Genomic DNA, 25,841 nt, shown 5'->3' with positions numbered 1-25,841 from the left:
GAGGATCGTCTGGGAAAGTGAAGAGACCTGGGTGCTCCAGCTCCCTATGGCTGGGGCTTTGCCAGCAGAACCGAATGCAGATGCTGTGACCCCAGGACTGCACCTCAATCCCTCCTTGAAGAAGGTCTGTGGGGGCTATGAACTATATGAGAGCCCCATGCAGAAGGCTTTCTATGACAAGAATGAATGTAAGTACTTTAAAGTTTAAGGGAGACAACAGGATCTATCTATATGCCATCTACAAGAAACTCATTTTAGATACAAAGAGATTGAAAATAAAAGGATGGGAAACAAAAATTCCATGTAAATAGTACCAAGAGAGAGCTGGGAAGGATATACTACTCTCAGACAAAATATACTTAAAGTCAAATAAGATTATAATAGACTCAATGGTGAAAGACTGAAAGCTTTTCCCCTCAGATAAGGAGCAGTGCAAGTATCCCCACTTTTGCCACTTCCATTCAACATAGCACTGCAGGTCCTAGCCAAAGCAATCAGGCAAGAAAAAGAAAGATGAGGCACTGAAATTAGAAAGGAAGAAGTAAAATGGTCACTATTTACAGATGACATAATCATATATCCCTAATGAATCTACAAAAAGATTTAGAGCTGATAAATGAATTCAGCAAAGTTGAAAGATACATAATTGATACACAAAAATCAGTTGTATTTCTATACACTAAGAACACATAATCCAAAAATTAAATTTAAAAAGTTTCCACTTACAATAGCATCAAAAGAATAAACCTGCTGAAACCGGTTTGGCTCAGTGGATAGAGCGTCAGCCTGTGGACTGAAAGGTCCCAGGTTCGATTCCAGTCAAGGGGATGTACCTTGGTTACAGGCACATCCCCAGTAGGAGGTGTGCAGAAGGCAGCTGATCGATGTCTCTCTCTCATCGATGTTTCTAGCTCTCTATCCCTCTCCCTTCCTCTCTGTAAAAAAATCAATAATATATATATAAAGAATAAGCCACTTAGGAACACATTTAAACAAGGAGGTACAAAACAAAACCTACATACTATCCTATATAATAAAGAGGTAATACACAAATTGACCCTCACACCCTCATGTCACAAGATGGCCACCCCCACGTCATCACAAGATGGCTGCCCCCACATTGTCACAAGATGGCTGGCAGGGGAGGGCAGTTGGGGGGACCAGGCCTGCAGGAGAGGGCAGTTGGGGGAGAACCAGGCCTGCAGGGGAGGGCAGTTGGGGGTGATTGGGCCAGCAGGGGAGCAGTGAGGTGTCAATCATGCCAGCAGGGGAGCAGTTAGGTGTCAATCAGGCTGGCAAGGGAGTGGTTAGGGGGCTATCAGGCTGGCAGAGTGGTTAGGAGCCAGCAGTCCTGGATTGTGAGAGGAATGTCCCAGATTGGAGAGGGAGCAGGCTGGGCTGAGGGACAACCCCCTTTCCCCCGGCAGTGCATGAAATTTCATGCATCGGGCCTCTAGTGTTAGAATAAATGAAGACCTAAGTAAATGGAGAGACATCCTGTGTATTCACAGATTAGAAGTCTTAAACATTGTTAACATGTCAGTGCTACCCAAAGTGACCAACAGATTCAAATGCAATCCCTATCAAAATCCCAACAGTCTTTCTTGAAGAAATGGAAAAGCCCATATGAAAATTCAAGGGACTCTGAATAGCCAAAGCTTGAAAAAGAAGAACAAAATTGGAAAACTAACACTCCTGATTTCAAAACTTACCACAAAGGTACAGTGATCAAAACAGTGTGGTACTGGTATAAAGATAGACATACAAACCAGTGTAATAGAATAGGGCCCAGAAAAAATCCTTTACATCCATGGTCAACTGATTTTTGACAAGGGTGTCAAGACCATTTACTGTAATGGGGGAAGAACAGTCTCTTTAACAAATGGTGTTAGAACAACTAGATATCCACATGGAGAAGGATAAAGTTGGATCCTTACCCTATATCAGATATAAAAATTAATTTAAGCCTGCCTGGCGTGGCTCAGTTTGATTCCTGGTCAGAGCACATGCCTAGGCTTGATCCCTAGTAAGGGGTGTGCAAGAGGCAGCCAATTGATGATTCTCTCTCATCGTTGATGTTTCTATCTCTGTCTCCCTCTCCCTTCCTCTCTGAAATCAATAAAAAATGTATTTTAAAAAATTAATTAAAAATGGATCAATAGATAAAATACCTACATTTAAGGTATTTGATGGGTGGAGAGGATCCTCTGGGAAAGTGAAGAGAACTGGGTGCTCCAGCTCCCTATGGCTGGGGCTTTGCCAGCAAGAACCAAATGCAGTTGCTCTGTGACCCCAGGACTGCACCTCAGTCCCTCCTTGAAGAAGATCTGTGGGGGCTATGAACTATTTGAGAGGCCCATGCAAAAGGCTTTCTATGACAAGAATGAATGTTAAGTACTTTAAAGTTTAAGGGAGACAATAGGATCACCTAGCTGGTGTGTTCAGTGGTTAGAGCATCAGCTTGTGCACCCAAGGGTCTTGGGTTCGATTCACAGTCAAGGGCATGTACCTGGGTTGCAGGTTCAATCCCCAGCCTCAGGTGGGGCGCATATAGGAGGCAACCAATGGATGTTTCTCTCTCCTCCTTCCTCCCTCCTTTCTACTTTCTCTAAAGATCAATGAAAAAACTATCATCGGGTGAGGAATAACAAATACCTAAATTTAAGACCTAAAACTATACACCTCCTTCTCCAGCACAGACAGCACCTGGACCATGGACCCCAGGGAATGCTCCTGCTTGTAGTAAGGAATATGCATCTGTGGAGACAACTGCAAATGCACATCTTACAACTGTAAAACGTGCTGAAAAAGCTGCTGCTCCTGCTGCTCCCCGGCTGTGCCAAGTGTGCCCAAGGCTGCATCTGCAAAGGAGGCTCAAGCAAGTGCAGCTGCTGCCACTTAAATGCACCAGTCGTACTGGGAGTGAGGCCTGGGAAGCGTCTGTACAGTGCATTAGTTGAGAAGTTGAGATGATTGTGCTTTTAATATATTTGCCCCAATGAGGTGTTGGTGACATGCATATAAAGTGTTGGAGCAATGAAGTTTTCACTCATGGGAAAAAAAAAAAAAAGACCTAAAACTACAAAACTCTTAGAAGAAGATATAGGGTCAAATCTTCATGACCTTGGATTTGGCTATGGTTTCTTAAATATGACACCAAAATCATAGGCAACAAACAAAAAAAATAAATTGAACTTCATTAACATTTAAAACGTTTATGAATCAAAAGACACTATTAAAAGGGTAAAAAGACAACCCAAAGAATGAGAGAAAATATTTCCAAATAATATATCTAAACAGGAGTTAATATCCAGAATACACAAAGAACTCTTACAACTCAATGACAAAACCACAAACAACCCAATTAAAAAATGGGAAAAGAGGAGAAACCAAGATGGTGGCATAGGTAAACACCTGAACTTGCTGCCTCGCACAACCACTTCAAAACTACAACTAAAAGACAAAACTGACATCATCCAGAACCACAGGAAGGCAGGCTAAGTGGAAATTCTACAACTAGAAGGAAAGAGAAAAGCACATTGAGACTCACAGGAGCTGCGGAAGTAAAGTGCAGAGGTGCAGAGGCGTGTGCGGAGAAAGCTGGCAACTGAGTACGCGGCTGGCTTTTTCAATCCGCAGGGAGACACAAGCTCCCGACTGCTCTGAACTCCAGTTTCAGTTGAGACTCTGGGGACCCAGACTCATACAGGGAGAAACTGGACTGTCTGGCAGCAGGCCGAACTTGAGGGCGGCTTTCTCTCAGAGGTGCTTGCAGTGATTACCAAGGGACACTGAGACCCAGGGGGCCTCTTAGGGCAGGGCCATTGCTGTTTGCTCCACCCTGAGACTCCGCCCCATCCAAGCTGTGTGCAGAGGCTTTTGCATATGAATGGTCTGGTCCTTTGAAATCTAAAATTACCTAACAAACTGCAGCTGAGTCAGAAAGACCCAGAACATCCAAAAAAAGGCCCAAGGCCCCACAGCAGCTTGCATTGCTTCACAGCTGGGCCTCACTGGGCACTTCCAAAACCCAAACAAAGAAGAGGAATCTGCAGATCTCTCCATAGCTCCTGCTGGGTGGCCTCAGGCAGAGGCTAAATTAGCACCTCCTTGGAGATCCAAGAGCCAGTGTACCCACGGGTCAGAGTAGGACCATCCAGATTACAACTCCTCAGATCCATAAGGGACACACTCAGGGGGCAGACTCAGTGAGCACCAAAGCCCCACTGAAGAAAGTCTTGCCTCATAAGGGTGTCTCCAGCACAGAAGTTCTCCCAGTGTAGACACAGCTGATCCTCACAGCCAATTGGCCTGGAGGTCAATTCCTCCCAGTGATACCAACAACAGTGAAGGCTTAACTACAACAAGACTGTTGCACACAGCCCACAAAGGGGTGCACCAAGAGTGTCCACCTCAGGTAACTGGGGAGGCTGAGCCACTGGGCCCTATAGGACACCTAGCACACAAAGCCACTCTATCAACTCAGGGAAGCAGCCAAAATGCGGAGACAAACAGGTCACAAATGAAAGAAACGGAGGAAAGCAAACGACTGGATATAGAGTTCAAAACCACGGTTATAAGGTTTTTCAAGAATTTTCTAGAAACTGCCAATAAATTTAGTGAGACCCTCGAGGATATGAAAAAGGACCAACTAGAAATTAAACATACACTGACTGAAATAAAAAATATTATACAGAGACCCAACAGCAGACTAGTGGATTGCAAGAATCAAGTCAAAGATCTGAAATACAAAGAAGCAAAAAACACCCAACTGGAAAAGCAAAATGAAAAAAGAATCCAAAAATTTGAAGATAGTGTAAGGAGCCTCTGGGACAACTTCAAGCATACCAACATCCGAATTATGGGGGTGCCAGAAGAAGAGAGAGAGCAAGATACTGAAAACCTATTTGAAGAAATAATGACAGAAAACTTCCCCCACCTGGTGAAAGAAATAGACTTACAAGTCTAGGAAGTGCACAGAACCCCAAACAAAAGGAATCCAAAGAGGACCACACCAAGACACATCATAATTAAAATGCCAAGAGCAAAAGACAAAGAGAGAATATTAAAAGCAGCAAGAGAAAAACAGTTAGTTACCTACAAGGGAGCACCCATACGATTGTCAGCTGATTTCTCAACAGAAACTATGCAGGCCAGACAGGAGTGGCAAGAAATAGTCAAAGTGATGAATAGCAAGAACCTATAACCAAGATTACTCTACCCAGCAAAGCTATCATTCAGAATTGAAGGTCAGCTAAAGAGCTTCACAGATAAGAAAAAGCTAAAGGAGTTCATCAACACCAAACCAGTATTATATGAAATGCTGAAAGGTATTCTTTAAGAAGAGGAAGAAAAAGATAAAGATAAAAATTATGAAAAACAAACACTTATCTATCAAGTGAATCTAAAAATCAAGTGAATAAAAAATCTGATGAACAGAATAAACTGGTGAATATAATAGAATCAGGGGCATAGAAAGGGAGTGGACTGACAATTCTCAGGGGAAAGGGGTGTGGGGGGTGCGGGAAGAGACTGGACAAAAATCGTACACCTATGGATGAGGACAGTGGGGAGGGAGAACTGGGTGGAGGGGAGCTATGGGGGGAAAAAAGGGGAACAATTGTAATAATCTGAACAATAAAGATTTATTTTTAAAAATATGGGAAAAGAACTAAAATAGACATTTTTCCAAATAAGCTATACAAATGGCCAACAAGCACATGGAAAGGTGCTCAACACTATTAGTCACTAGAAAAAGGCAAATTAAAACTACAATGTGATCCCAGTTTATACTGGAATGACTATAATAAGGCGAGGATATGGAGAAATTGAAACTCTTGTGCATTGCTGGAGGGATGTAAATGATGCACCTGCTGTAGAGAACAGTTTGGTGGTTCCTTAAAGAGTTAAATGTAGAATCACCATATGACCCAGCAATTCCACTCCTAGGTATACACACAGGAGAACTGAAATAAGGGATCCCAATAGTACTTGTATATGTGTGTTCACAGCAGTACTAGTCACAACTGCCAAAAGGTGGAAACCACCCAAGTGCCTACTGGCAGATAAAGGATGAACAAAAGTGTAGTCCATCCACACACTGAAATGCTATTCAGTTACAGAAGGGAAGGAAGTCCTGACACCTGCTACATACAACACAGATAAACCCTGACAACGTGATGCCAGACTTCTTGAAAAAGCCCACCTGAGAGGGGTGAGGGGGTGGCATCCACGTCCCTCTGCACCAGCTCGGTGGGTGGGAGTTCCACCTTTTCCTCCTCGGGCCCCCATCGGCTCTTTCGCTTCCTCTTCACAGTGGCTGTAGTGGCTGGCTTTCCATGGGCAGCTGGAGCTGGAGCTGGGCTGATAGCAGGTGAGGGGGCAGATGAAGCGGGGCAAGCAGCAGTGAGGGGTACAGATCCGGACAGGATCTCAGGAGGCGGTCTGCGCTGAGGGCAGAGCTCGGGCACCATTTGGGTGCCTGTCGGGCCTGCCCTTGCTTTCCGGAACTCCTCCAGTTTCTGGCGGTAGTATTTGTACCCCTGGCTGCTGGGTTCGTACAGAAAGCTGCAAAGAAGAGTGGAGGGGCACACTGTCAGTTGGGGCAGGAGTAGCATGGGCCTTGTGCAAACCCCCCAGGTCAGCCAGGGTCACTTCAAAGTCTCCACTATGACCTCCTGTACTGCCAGGCTCCAGTGACCCAAAATTGAAAAATAACGTAGCATGCCACAGCCTGTCACAATGCTGAGGGCCACACCAAACCCCCACCCCCACCCCCACCCCAACTTTATCGGACGCCTGTCACACAGTTACTGATACACTGCTTCCAAGGAAAATGGGCAGGCTCCCTCAGACCTGCCCCAGGCTCTGCGAAGCTCTTCCCCTGCTGTCCCAGAGGAGCACTAGAAAGGGCAAGATTTGCCCTAAACTGCACAGCTCAAACACTTGTTTTTTCTGATGCACTTGTGAGAGGTGTCAACAGCAAACAGAGCCAAAACAAAGACAATTAACATAGGAACAAATGGGGACATGGACTCTAACCCAAGGGCAAAAGCCCCTGCCTTGCTGGAAGCCACAAGTCTCTCAGTCCCCTAAGGGGTGGTTCCCCCACCCCAAGGTAGGAACAGGTGGCACTGAGTTCAGAGCTGGTAAAGCCTGCAGCTCCCTCTACAACTGCCTGTTATCTTTTAGACCAGTGGTCGGCAAATTCATTAGTCAACAGAACCCAATATCAACAGTACAACGATTGAAATTTCTTTTGAGAGCCAAATTTTTTAAAACTTAAACTTCTTCTAATGCCACTTCTTCAAAATAGACTCGCCCAGGCCGTGGTATTTTGTGGAAGAGCCACCACACTCAAGGGGCCAAAGAGCCGCAGTTTGCCGACCCTGGTCTTCGACTATGCATGTCCTGAGCCCCAGTCCCACCTCTGGGGTCCACACCAGAGGGAAGAATCACAGCCCATCTCCATGTAACAAAATCTGTGTATATCACAGGTCACACGGCCCTCAACAAGAGGGGCTAGACCTGCACTCACAAACCTGAAGGGATTACAAAAGCAACATGCAAGCTCAAGGATGCTGTAAAATTTCTTTTGTATAAAAGACAACAGAAAGAAATTCCCTAGACTGTTTCTATGTGTCTACATAGAGCCAGGAGAGGGGTGGAAGGACCCACCAGACACACTAATATTGGTACCTAGGATGGGATGGAAGGACAAGGAAATGGCAGCATCTTCTTTGTACTCCTGGGTCATGATACAAGCATGCATACACCTTTTAGAAAACCGAGTAAGTGACCTTTGTAAAAATTACAGAGGAAACAAAGATCAATAAAATTGTTAAGCCTCTAGCCATGCTAAGAAAAAAGAGAAAACAAATTACTAATCACAAAAATGAAATAGAGGACATCACTACAAATCCTACAAACATTAAAAGGATAATAAAGAATTACTATGAACAACTCTATGCCCACAAATTTGATAACACACATGAAATGAACTAATTCTTTGAAAGACACAATCTGCCAAAACTCATACATGAAGAAACAGACAACTTAAACAGGCCTATTTTTATTTTAAAAAGCTGAATCAGCCCTAACCAGTTTGGCTCAGTGGACAGAGAGTCAGCCTGCGGACTCAAGGGTCCCAGGTTCGATTCCGGTCAAGGGCATGTACCTTGGTTGCAGGCACATCCCCAGTAAGGGGAGTGCAGGAGGCAGCTGATGGATGTTTCTCTCTCATCGATGTTTCTAATTCACTATCCCTCGCTCTTCCTCTCTGTAAAAAAAATCAATAAAAAATATATATTTTAAAAATCTTGACCCTCTCATTAAAAAAAAAAAAAGTCGAATCATCCCAGCTGGTGTGCTTCAGTGGTTGAGCATCAACCCATGAACCAGGAGATCACGGGGTTTGATTCCTGGTCAGGGCACATGCCCCGGTTGTGGGCTTGATCTCCAGTGGGGGTGTGCAGGAGGCAGCTGATCAATGATTCTCTCTCATCATCGATGTTTCTAACTCTCTCTCCCTCTCCCTTCCTCTCTGAAATCAATAAAAAATAAATATATTAAAATAAATAAATAAATAAAGCGGAACCAGCCCTGGCCAGTGTTGCTAAGTGGTTACAGCATGGCCTGCAAACCAAGGGTCACGGGTTTGATTCCCAGTCAAGGGTACATACCTGGCTTGCTGGTTCGATCCCTGGACCTGTGCAAGAGGCAACCAATTGATGTGTCTCTTACATTGATGTTTCTCTCTTTCTCACTGCCCCTCCCTTCCACTCTCTCTAGAAATCAATAGAAAAATATCCTCAGGTGAAGATTAACAAAACCAAACAGTTGAACCAGTAATTAATAACCTTCTAAAACAGAAAGCCCACGAGTTCACTGATGAATTCTACCAAATATTTAAGGAGGAAGTTATACCAATTCTCTACAATTCCTTTCAGAAAATAGAAGCAGAAAGAATACTTCCTAACTCATTCAATTACGCTAATACCAAAGCTAGACAAAGACATTACAAGAAAACTACAGACTAATATCTCTCATGAATACAGATGCCAAAATCCTCAACAAAACATCAGCAAACCAAATCTATCAATGTTAAAAACAATTATATACATTACGACCAAATGGGACTTATGCCAAGGCGTGTAAGGCTGGTTTAACATTTGAAAATCAAGTAATGTCATCCATCACATCAATAGGCTAAAAAAATAAAAATCACAAGATCATATCAATAGCTGTAGAAAAAGCAATTGATAAAATACAACACCCATTCATGACAAAAACTCTCAATAAACTAGAAAGAGAGGCAAACTTTCTCAACTTGAGAAAGAGTATGTACGAAAACACCCACAGCTAACTCGTACTTAACGGTGAGAAACTTGGAAACTTTCCCACTAAGTACAGAAACAAGGTAAGAATATCCCATTTCATCAATGCTTTTCAGCATCATACTGGAAGTCCTAGCAAATGTAAAAAATGAGAAAAGGAAGTAGGTATACTAATTGAGAAGGAAAAAATGAAGTGTCTTTGTCTGCAAATGACATGATAGTCTACATAGAAAAAAACACACGAAAGAATAGACACAAGCTTTCTCACTCTCTCTCCTGGAACTAATAAGCTATTATATAGCAAGGTTGCAGTGTACAATGTTAATATGCAGACGTCAATCACTTTCCTATAAGCCAGCAATGAATAAGTAAAATTGGAAGTTAAAAATGCAATACCATTTACATTATCATTTAAAAACATGAAATACTTAGGTTTAAGTCTTACAAAATATGTAAAACATCTATATGAATAAAATTATAAAACTCTGATGAAAGAATCCAAAGAACTAAATAAATGGAAAGGTATTCCATGTTCATGGATAGGGAGACTTCATATTGTCAAGATGTCAAGTCTTCCCAACTTGATTTCTAGATTTAATGACATTCCAATAAAAATCCCAGCAAAGTTATTTTGTAGATAATGACAAAGTGACTCTAAAGTTTATATTCAGAGAAAAAAGACCCAGAATAGCCAATATAATACTGAAGAACAAAGTTGGAAGACTGACACTACCTAACTTCAAGGCCTACTGTAAAACTACAGTAATCAAGGCAGTGTGGTATTGATGAAGGCATGGACAAACTGATCACTGGAACAAAATAAAGGACCCACAATTAGACCCACATAAACATCGTAAAATGACCTTTCACAAAGAAGCAAAGGCAATACAATGAAGCAAAGACAGTCTTTTCAACAAACAGTGCTGGAACTGGACATCCTCATGAAAAAAAAAAAAAAAAAGAAAGAATCTAGACACAGACCGTACACCCTTCATTCAACAATTAATTATAAATGGATCACAGACCTAAATGTAAAATTCTAAATATAAAACTTCTAGAAAATAATATAGGAGAAAACCTAGATGACCTTGGGTATGGCAATGACATTTTAGATACAATACCAAAGGCACAATCCAAGAAAAAGAAACTGATAAGCTGGACTTCATTAAATTAAAATCTTCTTCCCTGTGAAAGACAAGGTCAAGCGAATGAGAACACAAGCCGTAGACTGGAAGAAAATAACTAAATATACCATTCTATCCAGCAACCAGTCCTTAGTATTTATCCTAAAGAGATGAGAATCTCTATCCACACAAAAACCTGTCCACAGATGTCTATAGTAGCTTTCTTCATAGTTGCCCAAACTTGGAAGCAACCAAGATATCCTACAGTGGATAAACTGTGGTGCACCCAAAGAAATGAGCTATGAAGCCATGAAAAGACACAGAGGAAACTTAAATGCACATCACTAAGTGAAAGAAGCCAATCTGAAAAAGCTACATACTATATGATTCCAATTGTATGACATTCTGGAAAAAGCAAAATTGCCAAGTCAGTAAGAAGATCAGTGGTTGTCAGGGGTTTAGGGACGAAGTAAGGATGAATAATTGGAACATGATCATTTTAGGAGCTCACTCCTCATAGGAGTGATCCTCTCTCCTGCCTCCTTAACCAAAGCTAACACTTGGGTATCTTTCCTTCCAGTCTTTTTTTATCCAGTGCTGATTTATTTGAACAGAGCTGTGGTTCTAATTGCTGTATGCTGATTTTTAAAAAAAACACCTTTTAACCCAACAACATAAGGCTTTCTCATTAGAATGCAGTGGAATGTGGCGGCAAAGGCACTTCCACCGATTGGCCTTCTTATCTCAGTTTCCTCACCTGGAGAGGCCAGCACACTTGAAAACAATGTGGCTCACACAAGTGATGTGTTAGCGATGCAGTTATAGGAGTTTAGCCCAATGGGACTGGACATTCAATGTGTTACTAATTTTTCATGACTATGGGTGATGCTGTATTTAACATTATTTGGGGGATGGCATTTCAGAAGTGGAATGACTGGTCAAAGGATAGGTAAACAGTTATAACATTGTTTTCCAAAACACACAGCCGCTGGGGTGTGCCCGGCCCATGTGGGGAATCAGGAAGGCACAGAAGGGCCAGAGCAGCAAGTACACTAGGTGGCTGTTTGATTTGGGGGAGAGAAGAGCTGTCTCACACCTAATCTCACACGAAGATTAAACAGTCCGTGTGGAATGAACCTGTACACCCTGACCAGGCCCGAATACCCAGTCACCTCCCATTCATTCCTCCCCAGTGTGTGGAGTGCCAGCTGTGGTCCCTCAGCAGCTCACCTTCAGCCACCTCTCCCCAGGGTTCATCCTCATCCTAGGCAACCCCCCACAGCTATCTTCGACCCCTCAGCAGCCTTCCGCAAACCTCCTCTGCCTCAACCCTCAACCTGGAATGATTGATCACCCTCTATGACTGTGGTCAGTGATCCTGAAAGCACAGTTAGCCCCATCACTCCCTATGCAGACCCTCCAAAGGCTCTCAATGAACACCTGAGCCTTCTGGGACCTGGCCCTGATGGGATCCACAGCTTGTCTGCACAGCATGTCAACACTCATCCGGCACTCCAGCTGCACTGGCACAGTGCCCGGCATATCAACTGCTTCACTCCCGTGTAGTGGTCCTTCTGGACACCCGCCTCCTGCCTACCATCCACTCTTGCTTCCTTCCTCCTGAGTGCCTGATGGTGTCCCTGAATCAACCAGCCCAGGTGTGTGCTGCTCCTGCACTTTTTGTTATAGTCACCATCACATCTCCTCACTTGACTGGGTGGGGACTTGTGGCCAAAAGTGTCTTCAGAGGTGCATCACCCCACGTTGGGTTCAGTGTCCACCTCACAAGCCTCTGCCAGTACCGCCCTGCAACAGCAACTGCGCCCCCCCGCCCCCCGCCCAAACTCCCCTGGCAAAGATCAGGTGCTAAACCCCACCAATGAATAGGGTTAACAGACCTAGCCTGAAGGGCTGGGGTATGACTTCATGGCTGGGGACAGTAGGGGGGGTCAGGCTGCTTGTCCCATCCTGTCCATGGAACCTGCACACAGGCTAGGGACTCCCACTCCTCAGAGCCTGAGGTACCACACTCCTGCTTTCTTGCTGTTCCCCTCGTTGTAAAGATGAGACCCTAAGAATACACACAATGACCAACACAGTTTTGTGAGGTTCTGCTGGAGGGCCTAGCCTGGCTCCAGCTTGGGGCCACTGTCTGTTACAAAGGGAGCTGGGCAAGTGCTAGAGATTTTCTCAATGAGGCACCTGGAAAAACACAAGGCCTCAAAGTCCCTGTCACACCTGCCTCGGAGACAACTCAAGGCAGTGATGTGCACTTGGGGAGTAGATATAGGGTGGCAAGGCTGGGCTCTGGGGCCAGAAATTCCTAGAGCCGAGTCCCAGCCCTGCCAGCTTCTCGCCACAGGACCCTAGCCTGTCTTAGGACCACCAAGCCTGTGACCAGGCTGAGGGGTCACCTCTCTGGTGGGTCCCTCCTTACCTGAATGCCTGGTTCTCACGATTGTTTTGGAGGGCGATGGTTTCCACCTCAGGACCCCCATCCGCTATGAACCTGGCCAACTTTTCTGCAAGGTTCTTGACCTCTTCGTCCTCTGGGGGTGAAACTTTAAGCAGGCTGTCAGTACTGAGCTCAACTCACCACACCCAACAGCCTAATTTCTGCTAAAAACCCCATGGGCAACAAGAGGGGTTTATTTTAGAAACAATGCAAAGAGAAACAGGCAAATGGGAATCAGATTATTGCACTGGGACCAAACATAGTTAATACTACAACTTAATTCTGAGCTCTGCTCCCTACCCCTTCCCACCCACAGGTCTTGGGGGGCCTGGGACATGGCAGCATAATATAAGGGAAGTTTGTGTCAGGCCCAGAGGGAAGACAGGAGCCCCCACCTTGGTCTTTCTATAGGGGGCTGCTAAGCCAGGTCACATGGGGAGATGAGCATGGCCCTCCTCCTGGGGAAGTCAGGGCAAAGGCCGCAGGAGACTTGACAGACCAATCTCTGTGGCCCATGTCAGGCTTAAACATCAATTCCTCCCACCCACCAGCACTGGCTGGGATATTCATTACAGCTGGAGACCATCCAGCCTCTTCCCCATCCACTGACACTCATCCTACCAGGTCTCACCAGCTCATTGTTTCTGGCCCCTGGCCCCTCGGCCCCACTCCCAAGTGTCAGGCACTACATTTGTTTCTAGGGTTGGTAGGCATTCATTAACACTTGTTAAAATGACCATAAACCAATAGGCTAGCACAGCGGTCGCCAACCTTTCAGACCTCAAGGACGACCAGTGGTCCACGGACCACCAGTTGGCAACTGCTGGGCTAGCACACCTTCCCTCTGTCTCTTTTGCATGTACAGGGCTGAGCTCCTGAATACAACCTTGACCTTGGTCCTCAGACCTCCCGCCTCCTCAGAGCACTGGTGAAAAGGGTGGCACCAGCCCTAGCTTGACCCTGGCTGCCAGGGAGGGCACAAACCAAGGACATTAGCGCTACCCCATGCCACGGCACCCTCTAGGAACCCTGATTTCACATGGGGAGCAATTTGTCCAAGCACCTCCCCAGAACCTCCCACCCCCCTCTATCCACCTACCTTTCTGAGAGGTTGTCTGCAACTTCTGTGATTCCTTCCTTATCTCAGCCACCTTCTTTCTGTAGTAGAGGAATTCCCTGCTATTCTTATCATGCAAAAACCTGAAGAGTTTTGCAAAACAGAAAGGAAGATGAGTAATGAGGACGGGTAGACTTGTACAGTATCTGAAGACATGTTATGCAAAAGCAAGCTGACAAGCACAGATGCCTTGACAGAACCCAAAATTAAGTCTCTGCATCATATTGGAGACTTTTGCAACCTTTGGTGTGAGTTATAAAGTGCTTGGAACAGCATCTGGCCCGCACAAGCAAGCACCCAGCCCCAGCCAGCCTCAGTCACCACAAGAATTTTACAAAAATGTCTGCACATACTACTGTGTGGCAAGAACATTAAGTACCAGTGACTTCCCCTCCCAAAAATACTTACGAAAATGCTGGGTTATCCTTGTAGTTCTCCATAGCTACTTTTTCTAACTCGGGGCCTCCTTCTGCCACAAAGCGGGCCAATTTCTCTATCACTTTCCGAGTCTCGACTCCCTCTGGGGGTGAAACTTTAAGGAGGCTGTCAGTACTGAGGTTCAACTCACACACCCCACAGTCAACAGGCACACTCTCTCTACGGACCACAAGGACAAAGGGGTAGGGGGAGAAGAGGGTGAAATGCAGGAGGTTGTCAGGCGTCGCGGGTCCATGCACAAAGCACCGTGACGAGAGGGGAATTGGTCTAAACAGTTTTCACGAGACACACTGGGTGGGAGAGAAGTGTGTGAACCTCTCAAAGGCCGAGCCGATCCACAGGCTGGAAGGGAGACGTCTGAAAACATAGCCAGCCTCTCCCCCCGCCCCCTCCCCATTTTTTAATGCTTAAGTCTTTTCTTCATTTACCAGCATTAAGTACAATAAATTGGTTCCTTTCCATCCTTCGAAGATGAAAAATTCTTTTAAAATAGCATTACAAACTCTGATTTAAACACACGGGGTGGGTTTCAATCCACTGCAATTAATGTCATCACAGAGGCTCAATCGTGCCCTCAGTGGCTGGTGGAGCCTCTTCAAGCTGGATACTGAGGCCTTTGGACATGGCCCCAGGTGTCTTGATGGCCTCCTGGCTATCTGCTGGAACAGGGTGCTCCAGGTCATCTGACACACTTCCTGCCCAGACCTAGAGCCAGCCATTCTTCCAAGAAGTCCTGGTTTTCGTGAGTGAGAAAATGTTTCCAGACCACCATCTGGGTGCTAAGGATGCTCACTGCAACGAGCTTAATCATTACCTCGGCTTTTTCAGGGAACAGAGGTATAAAAATACATTTTTGTGTTTGCATTAGCCTCCCCTTTGAGCCATGTGGAACTTGCTTTTGTCTTTTTTGCTGGACTTTTTTGGAGGGCATCTGTCAGCCAATATACAGTCATATCCCTTTTATGAGAACTCCCAAGAGCAAGTTCTTGCTGTCAGTCAGTGCCTAGGAACGTTTGCTCCTTTCGGCAATGGGGCTAGACACTGAGCCTGTGGCCAATCTTATTCCTCTTGTTGCTTGGGCTGCCAAGAAACTGGGGGTAGGGGAAGGAACACGTGATCGCACCCTCCTCCTGCATACCTGACAATGACCCTGACCTGGCTGCCATTTACAAGCACAGGTGCTCTTCTGAGGCCTCCTCAACAGCAGGTCTTAACAGGCTTTAAGGGCCTTGAGACACCCACTGCCTCTTGTAAAGCGGAGGTTCATGGCAGGGTACAGTCAGAACTGCCAGGGCACCTCTCTAAGGAAACACCACCCTCTCAGGTCTGTACTAATGTTCCAGACTTCAAGGTTTGCCACTGATCTGCTCAGATGTAGGGTCTGAAGCTGGCATCCTCATCCCGGAGCAAGAGGGGTTTAGAGGCTGTTATGGCAGACCATACAGTCATTTCAGTCTGTACTCAGGATAACATGACTGAGCCAGCCAGCCTGGGCAGAAGTAGCCTAAGACTCCAAATGGCTCATGTGGCACTGAGGCCTTGTTCTGAATGTAGATAGGGCTACAAGTATTAGGAGTGCCACCACTGCCACCCTCCTACACCTTGGGACCTAGACTAACTCACCCAAGGCCAATAACTGTCCTTCCCCAGGCAAGAAAGTGAACTCTTCAACCTGCAGGCTTGTACTTCTGGCTCAGACTGGCAGGGACAGGAACTGCATTAAGAAATGGGCTTCTGGGCCTCAGAGAGCTCGGAGGGCATGCACCCAGAATGGGGAGCCATGGAAGGTCCTCCTTATGTTGGGAGGAAAGTGCAAGTGAACACTCAATGAGGATAGCCCTGCCTTGGCTGGAGGCCAGCCCCCAGAGTAGATGATAGGTCCCACAGCTCTCAGGATGAAGCCGACACTGCAGCCCCTCCTCACACCCTTCCTTTGACTGCACCCCCTTAACCCAGTGGCCTCACCTGACTCAAGTCCCAAGTACCCCATACTCCTGGCCACACTTTCCCTGCTGACTGTGGATCTGCCCTGGAGCTGGAAGGTGGTGGTAAGAAGGAGGGCAGCAGCCCCCACAACTTACCTTTGATCTCCAGCCACTGCTCATAGTCCTCCTCTTCATCCTCATCGGGAGATTGGAAGACACTAGGGCGGCTGGCCAGGGGCAGCTGCTTAGCGTGCACATAGTTCTTCACCTGGCTCAGTGGGCTGCTGATGAGGGGAGGCCTCTTCCCAGCACGGGGGAGTACTCGAGGCGGGGCGCTGGGCACGCTGGGGGGAGCATCTTGGGAGAGAAGGACGTATACTTGTGCTCAAGCTCTGCAGTGCACCTTTCCCTATCTTCCCACCTAATCTGAGTGGGGGCTGGGTCCTCAGCTTCCAGCATAGCACCAGGTGGGCGGTGGGTGCTCAGAGAAGACACCACCCCATTTTACAGATGAGGACAGGACATCAAGGTTCACAGATGCATGACTTTTTGGTTATCTCGATATGACCTGAATCCCACATCCAACTTACAACCATTCCCTCTGGTTGTCAGTGGTAACCTGGAACAAGCCTATTCTGGGATTTTCAAACACAGCTCATGACCTGTAACCCTGCGGTAAAGAGAAGCCTGTTCTTCCTTTCCGTGGGTGAATTTGGCCTAAACATTTTTAGCTGTTCCCTAGGAAACCTGACAAAGGTCAAAGGTCATCTGCTTCACCACTAACTTTCTTTTGTCCCCCCTCTTCCCCCCCCCCATTAGCTTTTTTAAGCTCTGACTGGTAAATTGCACAACCACAGTTACGGGTGGGCTCCCTAAGGGCAGTTATTCTCACACCTGGCATGTCTCATGGATTCCTGTAGGCCAGGCAGTTCCCTACCTATGAAAGGGGGCCCCATTCCTCACACCTGAGCTGCTGCTCTGACCACAGCCATGGTCTCACAGCCCTGGGCCTGCTTCGTCCTGGTCCCCATGCTCCTGGACTGAAACCTGGGTTGTCTCTGCTCCTACAGGTTGAGCATCTTGAGAGCAGGGTCCACGCTCTCCCCCTGCATGCTTCGTGTGGAAATGAATGAAATGAGGGTACTCAATGAACTCGGGATGAGAAGAACAAATCTGAGGCAGGACCTGCCATTTCTAGGAAGCCAGGGTTCCCCAGGAGGAGAGAGCAGGCAGCAGGAACATGAATCTGAGCCTGAACAGGAGGAGATGGGATGGGGAAACTGCACTCACCTGTGCTAGTCTGCGCCTTCTGCAACTTCAGAAACTGCTGCAAGAAGCTGCCGTCATTGGCAAACTTGTTGGAAGCGGAAGAGTTGTGTGTGTTTGCAATTCTAGACCCAAGACAGAATACAGAGAGGGTGAACTTCTAATGGAGGGGCTGGGGCATGCCTTGCCTGTCTCAGCTCCACACCCACCCAAGTTCTTACCTGGTGAAACCCAAAACCAACCCCCAGATGTGTCTTGGGGACTGCTGAGTGCAGAGAGCCACCTTCAGAGTTGTAAGGTGGAACAATCTCGTTCTAGTCAAACCAATGCTACACATATTGATGTCAACTCTATCAGAATATTGACCCTCCCACTCCAAATAGCCTTCCCAACTCAGAACCACTGGCTCTTTTTCTGTGCAACTCCTATCCTACCTGGTGTAAACAAATTACCTGAGCTGCTTCTGGGTACCATGTCTGTCTTCTCAGCTAGACTTTAGAATTATCCAAAACAGTGCATGTGCTTTTACTATGTATGACTGCATTTCTGGGCCTGCGTCGGCCAGCACTTCTGTGAGGATTATACACATACAGGAAAACACCCAAAGCAATCTCTTGGTGCGAGAATTACAGCGGGATTATATGTTTTTATTTTCTCTCTCTTTTTGCAAATAGTATGTTTTACTTTAAAAATTTTTTAAATCTACTTTTATTTTTATTTTAAAAAAATCTGTTTTAATTGATTTTTAGAGAGAGAGAAAGCGAGAGGGATAGAGAAATAGAAACATCAATGTGAGAGAAACATCATCAATTGGCTGCCTCCTGTAGGCCACCCACCGGGGATCGAGCAACCTGGGCATGTGCCCTGACTGGGAATTGAACCCGAGATTCAGAATCAAACCAGAGATTCAGAATCAAACCGGCAACTTCTTGGTTCCTGGGTCAATTGCTCAACTGCTGAACCACACTGGTTGGGCTTAAATCTGTTTTTAAAAAATTAGCACAAGCCCAGCCAGTGTTGATCAGTGGTTGAGCATTGGACATGCTCCAAGAGGTCTCTAGTTCAATTCCGGATCGGGGCACATGCCTGGGTTGCTGGCTCGATCCCCAGCAGGGGGCATGCAGGAGGCAGCCAATTGATGCTGATGTTTCTCTTTCATCCATGTTTCTAACTCTCTCTCCCTCTCCCTTCCTCTCTCTCTAGAAAAATCAATAAAAACATTTTAAAAAATACATAAAAATCAGCACAAAAGCAAAACCAGGGACCTGAATGCTTAATTCAAATTAATTTTTTACCAATCATAAAAGTACTAGAGCTCATTATAAACAAACAAGAATGTAGAAAAATTGAAATATAGAAAGCAAAGAGGAAAACTCAATTCCTTCCACCTCACAATAGATACTATTAACACTTTGGTATATTTTTTTGATTTGCCCCTAAGTTAGAAATAGGAGCAAATAAGGCTGTGATCATAGAACGTGCCCTAGTTCTTCCGTTCTCTATTATAACATACATCCTGCACCAACCTCAAAAATTCCTCATACATAGTGTTTCTAAAAGCCGAGTAACAATCCATCATACAGATACACCAATAGTTAGTAAAAGCTCGGGGACCTCACAGATCTAGACTTTTTCCTTTAAAATTAAGTGTTACTAGAAATCTGTTTTAATGAACTAAAAATGGAAATAACCTAAGTAGTCAACAAGGGACACTGTTAAATACATTATGGGCCCTGGCTGGCAGGTCTCAGTGGTTACAGTGTTGGCCCATGCACTGAAGTCACAGGTTTCATTCCCTGTCAAGAGCATGGACCTGGGTTGCAGGTTCCATCCTGGCCCCAGTTGGGCATGTGCAGGAGGCAGCCAATCGATGTTTTTCTCTCTCTCTACCCCTCTCCCTCTCTCCCTCCCTTCCACTTTCTCTAAAGATCAATAGAAAAATATCCTTGGGTGAAGATTAACAGTAAAAAGAAGCCCTCACACACACTACAATGTGATGAACCCTGAAAGCATTATGTCTAGTAAAAGAAGCCAGACACAAAAGTTCACCTATCATATAAAATATCTAGAATATGTAAATCCGTGAAGACAGAAACTAGACTAGTGGTTGCCAGGGGCTTGGGAAGGAAGAATGGGGAGTGATGGCTACTGGGTATGCCGTTTCTTTTTGAATGATAAAATGTTTTGTAATTAGATAGTGGTGATAGTTGCACAATGCTTTGAATATACAAAAAAATCACTAAGTCATACAGTTTAAAAGTCCAATTTTATAGCACGTAAATTTTATCTCAGTAAGAATAAAACTTAAAAACTGACAGTTCTAAAGAGTTGTAATTTGGGGACAAGTTTTTCTTTTAAAAAGTAGGGGGGGGTTCCCCTGGCTGGGGGGCTCTGTTGGTTAGAATGTCGTCCCATACACCATAAGGTTTCAGGTTTAGCCCTGACCGGTTTGGCTCAGTGGATAGAGCGTCGGCCTGGGGACTGAAGGGTACCAGGTTCGATTCCGGTCAAGGGCATGTACCTTGGTTGTGGGCACATCCACAGTAGAGGGTGTGCAGGAGGCAGCTGATCGATGCTTCTCATCGATGTTTCTAACTCTCTATCTCTCTCCCTTCTTCTCTGTAAAAAATCAATAAACTATAAAAAAAAAAAAAGGTTTCAGGTTTGATTTCCAGTCAGGGCACATAGTTAGGTTGCCGGTTTGATGCAGTAGTGGTGAGTATGGGAGGCAACCTATCGATATGGGTTTCCCTCTTTCCTCTCTTTCTCAAATCAATAAAAACATATCCTTAGTTGAGGATTTTTTTAAAAAGTGCCAGGAGGCCTGGCCAGGTAGCTCAATTCTTGTATGGTCAGGGCACATACAAGAATCAAGCAATGAATGTATAAATAAGTAGAACAAATTGATGTTTCTTTCTCACCCTTCCTCTCTTTCTCAAGTTAACCAATAAATAATTAAAAAAAAAAAAATGAGGCAGGAAAAGCAGCACACAAATTTGATCACAACTTCATAAAACAAAGAAAACAAAGCAAAGATGTGGGAAAGAAATATTATCAAAACTAGAGGCCCGGTGCACGAAATTGGTGCACGGGAGGGGGAGGTGTCCCTCAACCCGGCCTGCATCCTCTCCAATCTGGGACCCCTCAGGGGATGTCCGACTGCCAGTTTAGGCCTGATCCCGCAGTCAGACATCCCTCTCACAATCCGAGACCGCTGGCTTCTAACCACTCGCCTGCCTGCCTGCCTGCCTGATTGCCCCTAACCACTTCTGCCTGCCAGCCTGATTGCCCCCTAACAGCTCCCCTGCCGGTCTGATTGACGCCTAACTACTCCCCTGCTAGCCTGATGGCCCCCAACTGCCCTCCCCTGCCACAACCTGCCTCCTCTGCTGGGACCCGCCTCCTCCGCTGGGACCTGCCTCCTCTGCACGAGGCGGCTGAGACACTGGGACCAGCCTCCTCTGCACTGCACAGAGCCACAGAACCCCCAGGCCTCACCGCACAGAGCGGCCACCGGGCCCCGCCTCCGCTGTGTGCATGGCCATCTTGTGACGATGTCGCACAAGGGCATGACGCCACCTAGGCTTTTTATAGGATAGGATGGTTGTCTTGAGGCAATTTGAGTATTTCTTATTCCTTCAGCAAGAATTTTAAATGTTGGTGCTCTATGCTTTTATTTGCATAGCTACCTACACCATGCACCTGATGTTTCCTTTCAGCTGTCTGATCCTGGAGCTGTGATCCAGCAGCCTTTAGAAGACCCTCTTGGATGCGATACATCAAGGGCTTTCCCATCTTGGTAAAAGTCCTTCCATAACTCCAGGTGAGAACCTACCCACTGACAGATCTCTCAACAATCAGTCCCCATGTTCCTGGGTGCCCTGGAGGTGCCAGACCCGGGGTTCCCACAGGAATAAGGTCTAAATCCTGCCCTTAAGGAGAAGCCACAGACTCTTAGAAAAGGTGGGAGCTGGGACAAAACTTTGTGGAGGGTTAACAGGATTCACATGTCAGACCACGTAGGAAGGGGGCTGCCTCTCTGTCAACCTCTTATCTGAAATTTTCGGATCTTGTCACCCTGATCACACACCCCTGCTCAAAACTCTTAGGTGCCCACAGTGTTTCTCAGGACAGGCAGGAAGACAGCCTGCCTGAGCTCTCTCCTGCCTGACACATGGGAGGCTCTCTCTTCTTGTCTTCTGCTGGCAGGCCTTTCCCTACTTCCTCTATGGGCTGGCTCTGCCTGGGTCTTTAGAACACAAAGTCTTGCCCAGCTGATGTGGTTCAGTGGTTGAGTGCCAACCCATGAATCAAGAGGTCACTGGTTCAACTCCCAGTCAGGGCACATAACCAGGCTATGGACTCAAACCCAATAGGGGGCATGCAGGGGCAACTGATCAATGTTTCTCTCTCATTGATGTTTCTCTCTATCCTTCTCCCTTCCTCTCTCTCTAAAAATCAATAAAAACAAATCTATCTATATAATAGAGGAATATGCAAATTAGCTGGATGCCATAACGTCACAACCGAACAGCAGGGACCTGAGGCTGCATGGCGCCTGGCTGGGGCGAGAGACCTCAGGCCGCCCACCTCCCCAGCCCCGCAGAGCTTGACGGGGACCTCAGGTCATGCCCCCCTACCCCAGTGCTGGCCGGGGGACCTCAGGCCGTGGCCCCTGCCCAGCCGGGATTGACAGGGTACCTCAGGCCGCGCCCCGCGGACCTGAGGCTGCACCCCCCACCCAGTGCCAGGCTGGGGAACCTAAGGCTGTGCCCCCCATCCGGAGGGGCTTGATGGGGGTGGGGCCGGCCGGGTTTGGGTCTCACCCAATGGGGATGGGGCCGGCTGGGTCTGGGTCTCCTGTGTTTTCAAAGCGCATGCAGGTGGTGGGCGAGGACTTGACTCTAGGTCCCACAGTGCGCCCCAGGTTCTGACAGGAGGAAGATTTTCATATACATTTTACTAATTTTCTTTCATTGCTGATACTTCTATTATAGAGAAAGGGCAGATAGCAATATTAAAATATTTCTTCTAATTAATTCCCTTTTAATACGCATGAATTTCGTGCACCAGGCCACTAGTATATCCACACTAATAAAAGAGAAATATGCAAACTGACCATACCTCTGCAACACCCACCAGCCAATCAGGAGTGAATATGCAAATTAACCCAACAAAGATGACGGGGTAATTTGCATACACACGGAACGAAGACTGAAGACGACTGAAGACTGAAGAGGCTTGGTTTCTCCGCTGCGGCCAGAGCGGAGAAACCAAGCCTCGTTGCAGCTGGAGTGGAGAAGCCAAGCCTCTCTGCTGCGGCCAGAGCGAAGGCCTGGGTCCCGGGTGCCAGAGGAAAACCGGTGCCGGCAGCTAGGGAAGGAAGGCCTATTGCATGAATCTTCGTGCAACGGGCTGTAGTGTGTGTGAGTATGAGTGTGTGTGAGTGTGTGTGTGTGTGTATAAAAAGAATGTGAAGTCTCTTCTACACTCCTACAGTGGGAACACACTGCCTCCTGCTACCCACTGGAGCTCTTGTATCCTCATGTGAGGATTAAAAAAAAAAGTGCTGGAAAAGCAGCACACAAAATTGATCACAACTTCGTAAAACAAAGCAAAGATGTGGGAAAGGAATATTATCAAAATGGTTGTCTTGAGGCAATCTGAATATTTATTCCTTCATCAAGAAATTTTAAATGTTGGTGCTTTATGCTTTTATTTGCATAGCTATACCTCTGACCCCTGGCCCACATGTCGTCAGCAGTAAATAACTGCTGAGTGAAAGAACTGGCAGGCCATCCACTGGGTTTCCACACACGCCTTGTGTCTCTCCTGACATACTAAGCCTCCTGAAAGAGAGCAGTTATGTCATTCCTTGCACCATCAGGCTGTGACTGGGTGCAGATATAACAAGACTGCTCTTATAAGCAAAACCCTCTGCCTGTGACCCTCTAAGACCCAATCCAGCCTCAGAGTGCACTTACTCGCCAGGATGCGGGGGCTGAGGGCTGGACACCTGATTCTGCTTGGCTTTCTGCTCCATTCTGGCTTCAATTTCCCGTTTCTTCTGAGCAATGAGTTCTTCCTGATGAAGGATGTTCATGTTCATTTTTCCAGACTTGGGAGGAGCAACCCCAAACCACCGGTTAGCCTTTCCTGGGGAGGGAAAAGAAACACATCAGAAATCATCTTTGCTTCACACACATACCCAGCCACTGCTACAGGAGCACCACAGTTGCTGCTGCTTGTGGCAACGGACATTCAAATTGGCATTCATACGTATCCACTCATTCATTTATTCAGCAAACATTTATCGAGCTATATACCAGATACTGTGCTAAGTGCTAAACAAGAGACAAGTCCTCTGCCTATGTGGAACTCAGGTCTGGCTAGGGAGACAATAAACTTGTAACCAAAAAGTAGCTGCAAAATCATAAGAGCTCAATGCTGGAAACCAAAAAGGATGAGAAAGCATGATAGAGGAGCATCTATAGCTAGAGCAGCCAGAAAACAACCATTTGAAGAGGAAGCAGTAAGCTGAAACCATAAAGAGCTTCCTAAAAAGCCACACAGGGAACAATCTGGGCAGAGTAAGGTGCAGATGCAAAAATTAAAAGGCTGGATAAAGCTTGGTGCATTCAAGGACCAGCAAGGGTCCAAAGTGGCTTGAGCCAATTGTTCCAGAATGCGAGTATAAGAAAGGGAGTCTAGATTTTACTTTAAGGTCTTTGGAAAGTGTCAGGGAATATTAAGCTGACAATATCCAATAGCTGTTTTTATTTTTAAAGTCATTCTGGCTACTAATTGGAGAGAGTGCGTAGGCAGCAAATAGACCAACGAGGAGGCTTTCTGGCTCCAAGCAAAAGATGATGGTGTCTTCAGACATGGGCATTGGCTGTGGAGATGGAGAAGACACCTCTAAATTTTCCCATGGGATTCAGAATAAAATCCAAATTCTGAAAGTCAATTTTCAAGGCCCTGCCAGAGATGGCCCCCCTCCCCATCCTTGACATTCTTCAAAATGGCAAGCCAGTCCCACTCCAAGGCCTTTGCACTTGCCATCCCCCTCCCATCCTTGGTGTGGAAGGCTCTGCCCCCCAGGCCTCCTTCTCATCTCAAATGTCCTCTACTCAAAAAGGCTTTCTTTGGTCACCCAATATCACCCGCCTCCAGCCCCACTCTCTCACATCATAATTCTCTCTGCATAAATATTTCCTCTTGGTGCATTGTCTGACACCCGTTAGAAAGTAACCTTCAGGAAGGCAGGGCCCTGTTTTGATTACCACTGCATCCCCAGCGACCAACACAATGCCTGGCACACAGTATTTGCTGAATGGGTGAATGTATCCATTTTGGGGTGGCTAGGGCTGGAAGACATGGAAGGGCAAGGCTTGTGATAAAGGGGAGGCTCTAAAGACTCAGGAATTTATGTATCCAGGAAATGCCTGAGAGCAGTTCAGAAAAACAGCTTTTCCAGAAAGCAGCACACAGGTCAAGAGGCAGCTGCTGCGAAGAGAAGGGCGCAGGACAGCCCAAGGTTGCCGCTGTTTTGGGGAGCGGAGCTCGGAAGAGCCCTGAAGGTGGTTTATTTTTCGGAAGGCCGACGCAAGACAGACCCGGTGTCTGCCTCTACGGAAGCCAAGCAAGCCAAGCGCCCTCAGCAAACCAGGCCCAGGGTGGGGGACAGCAACTGGGTCTGAGACCTCGGTAGGCGGGGGAGGTGCAGAATCCGTCGCTTCGGGCCGCCCAGAGGCTGAGGGGGAGGACCAGCGGGTTGGGGTAGACTCGGTCAGAGGACGAAGCGGAGACGCGTAACTCGGAGGACCCAGATAGTAGCATGAAAGGAGGAGGGGGCTGTTACCTGCAACATCCCGGTTGTCCATCTTGAGACTCATCCAATCCCACAATGCTCCAGCGCCACCTGAGGAGGCATCTTATAGTGCGCGTGGCCTAATGGGAGATGTAGTCCTCATTGGCCAGCCACGCCCTGCCACTCCGGGGACACCTGGGACCTTTCTCGCAGGAACGCAAACCTCGGCCTCTCTGCAAGGTCTGGTCTCAGTCCCGCAGACCAGAAGGCGTCGTCTTTTTTCACACTTTCCGGGAGTCGCAGCCACTCCAAATTATAAACTACATGTTCCAGGATGCTTTGTGCGGCAGCTATCGCGAGGGACGCGAAGA

General features: G+C 46.6%; 1 protein-coding gene and 1 pseudogene across 1 annotated transcript in view; one reads left to right on the top strand and one right to left on the bottom strand.

Annotated features, from left to right (window-relative positions):
• Nucleotides 1–25,757, bottom strand: part of SUGP1 (SURP and G-patch domain containing 1) — a 30,087-nt gene extending 4,330 nt beyond the window's left edge. The window contains exons 1-8 of the mRNA XM_008156356.3: nucleotides 25,522–25,757; nucleotides 23,645–23,816; nucleotides 17,685–17,785; nucleotides 16,551–16,751; nucleotides 14,440–14,563; nucleotides 14,014–14,114; nucleotides 12,897–13,020; nucleotides 6,206–6,567 (exon numbers count right to left, since the gene is read on the bottom strand). Coding sequence (XP_008154578.2) covers nucleotides 6,206–6,567; nucleotides 12,897–13,020; nucleotides 14,014–14,114; nucleotides 14,440–14,563; nucleotides 16,551–16,751; nucleotides 17,685–17,785; nucleotides 23,645–23,816; nucleotides 25,522–25,555 — 1,219 coding nt within the window. The 5' untranslated portion in view covers nucleotides 25,556–25,757. The remainder of the gene's footprint in view (nucleotides 1–6,205; nucleotides 6,568–12,896; nucleotides 13,021–14,013; nucleotides 14,115–14,439; nucleotides 14,564–16,550; nucleotides 16,752–17,684; nucleotides 17,786–23,644; nucleotides 23,817–25,521) is intronic.
• LOC114228013 (metallothionein-4-like) lies at nucleotides 2,714–2,973 on the top strand (annotated as a pseudogene).
• Nucleotides 25,758–25,841: the final 84 nt, after the last annotated feature.

Source organism: Eptesicus fuscus, chromosome 6 (genome assembly GCF_027574615.1).
Source record: "Eptesicus fuscus isolate TK198812 chromosome 6, DD_ASM_mEF_20220401, whole genome shotgun sequence".
Classification (NCBI taxonomy): domain Eukaryota; kingdom Metazoa; phylum Chordata; class Mammalia; order Chiroptera; family Vespertilionidae; genus Eptesicus; species Eptesicus fuscus.
This window is presented reverse-complemented; position numbering and strand designations above follow the sequence as displayed.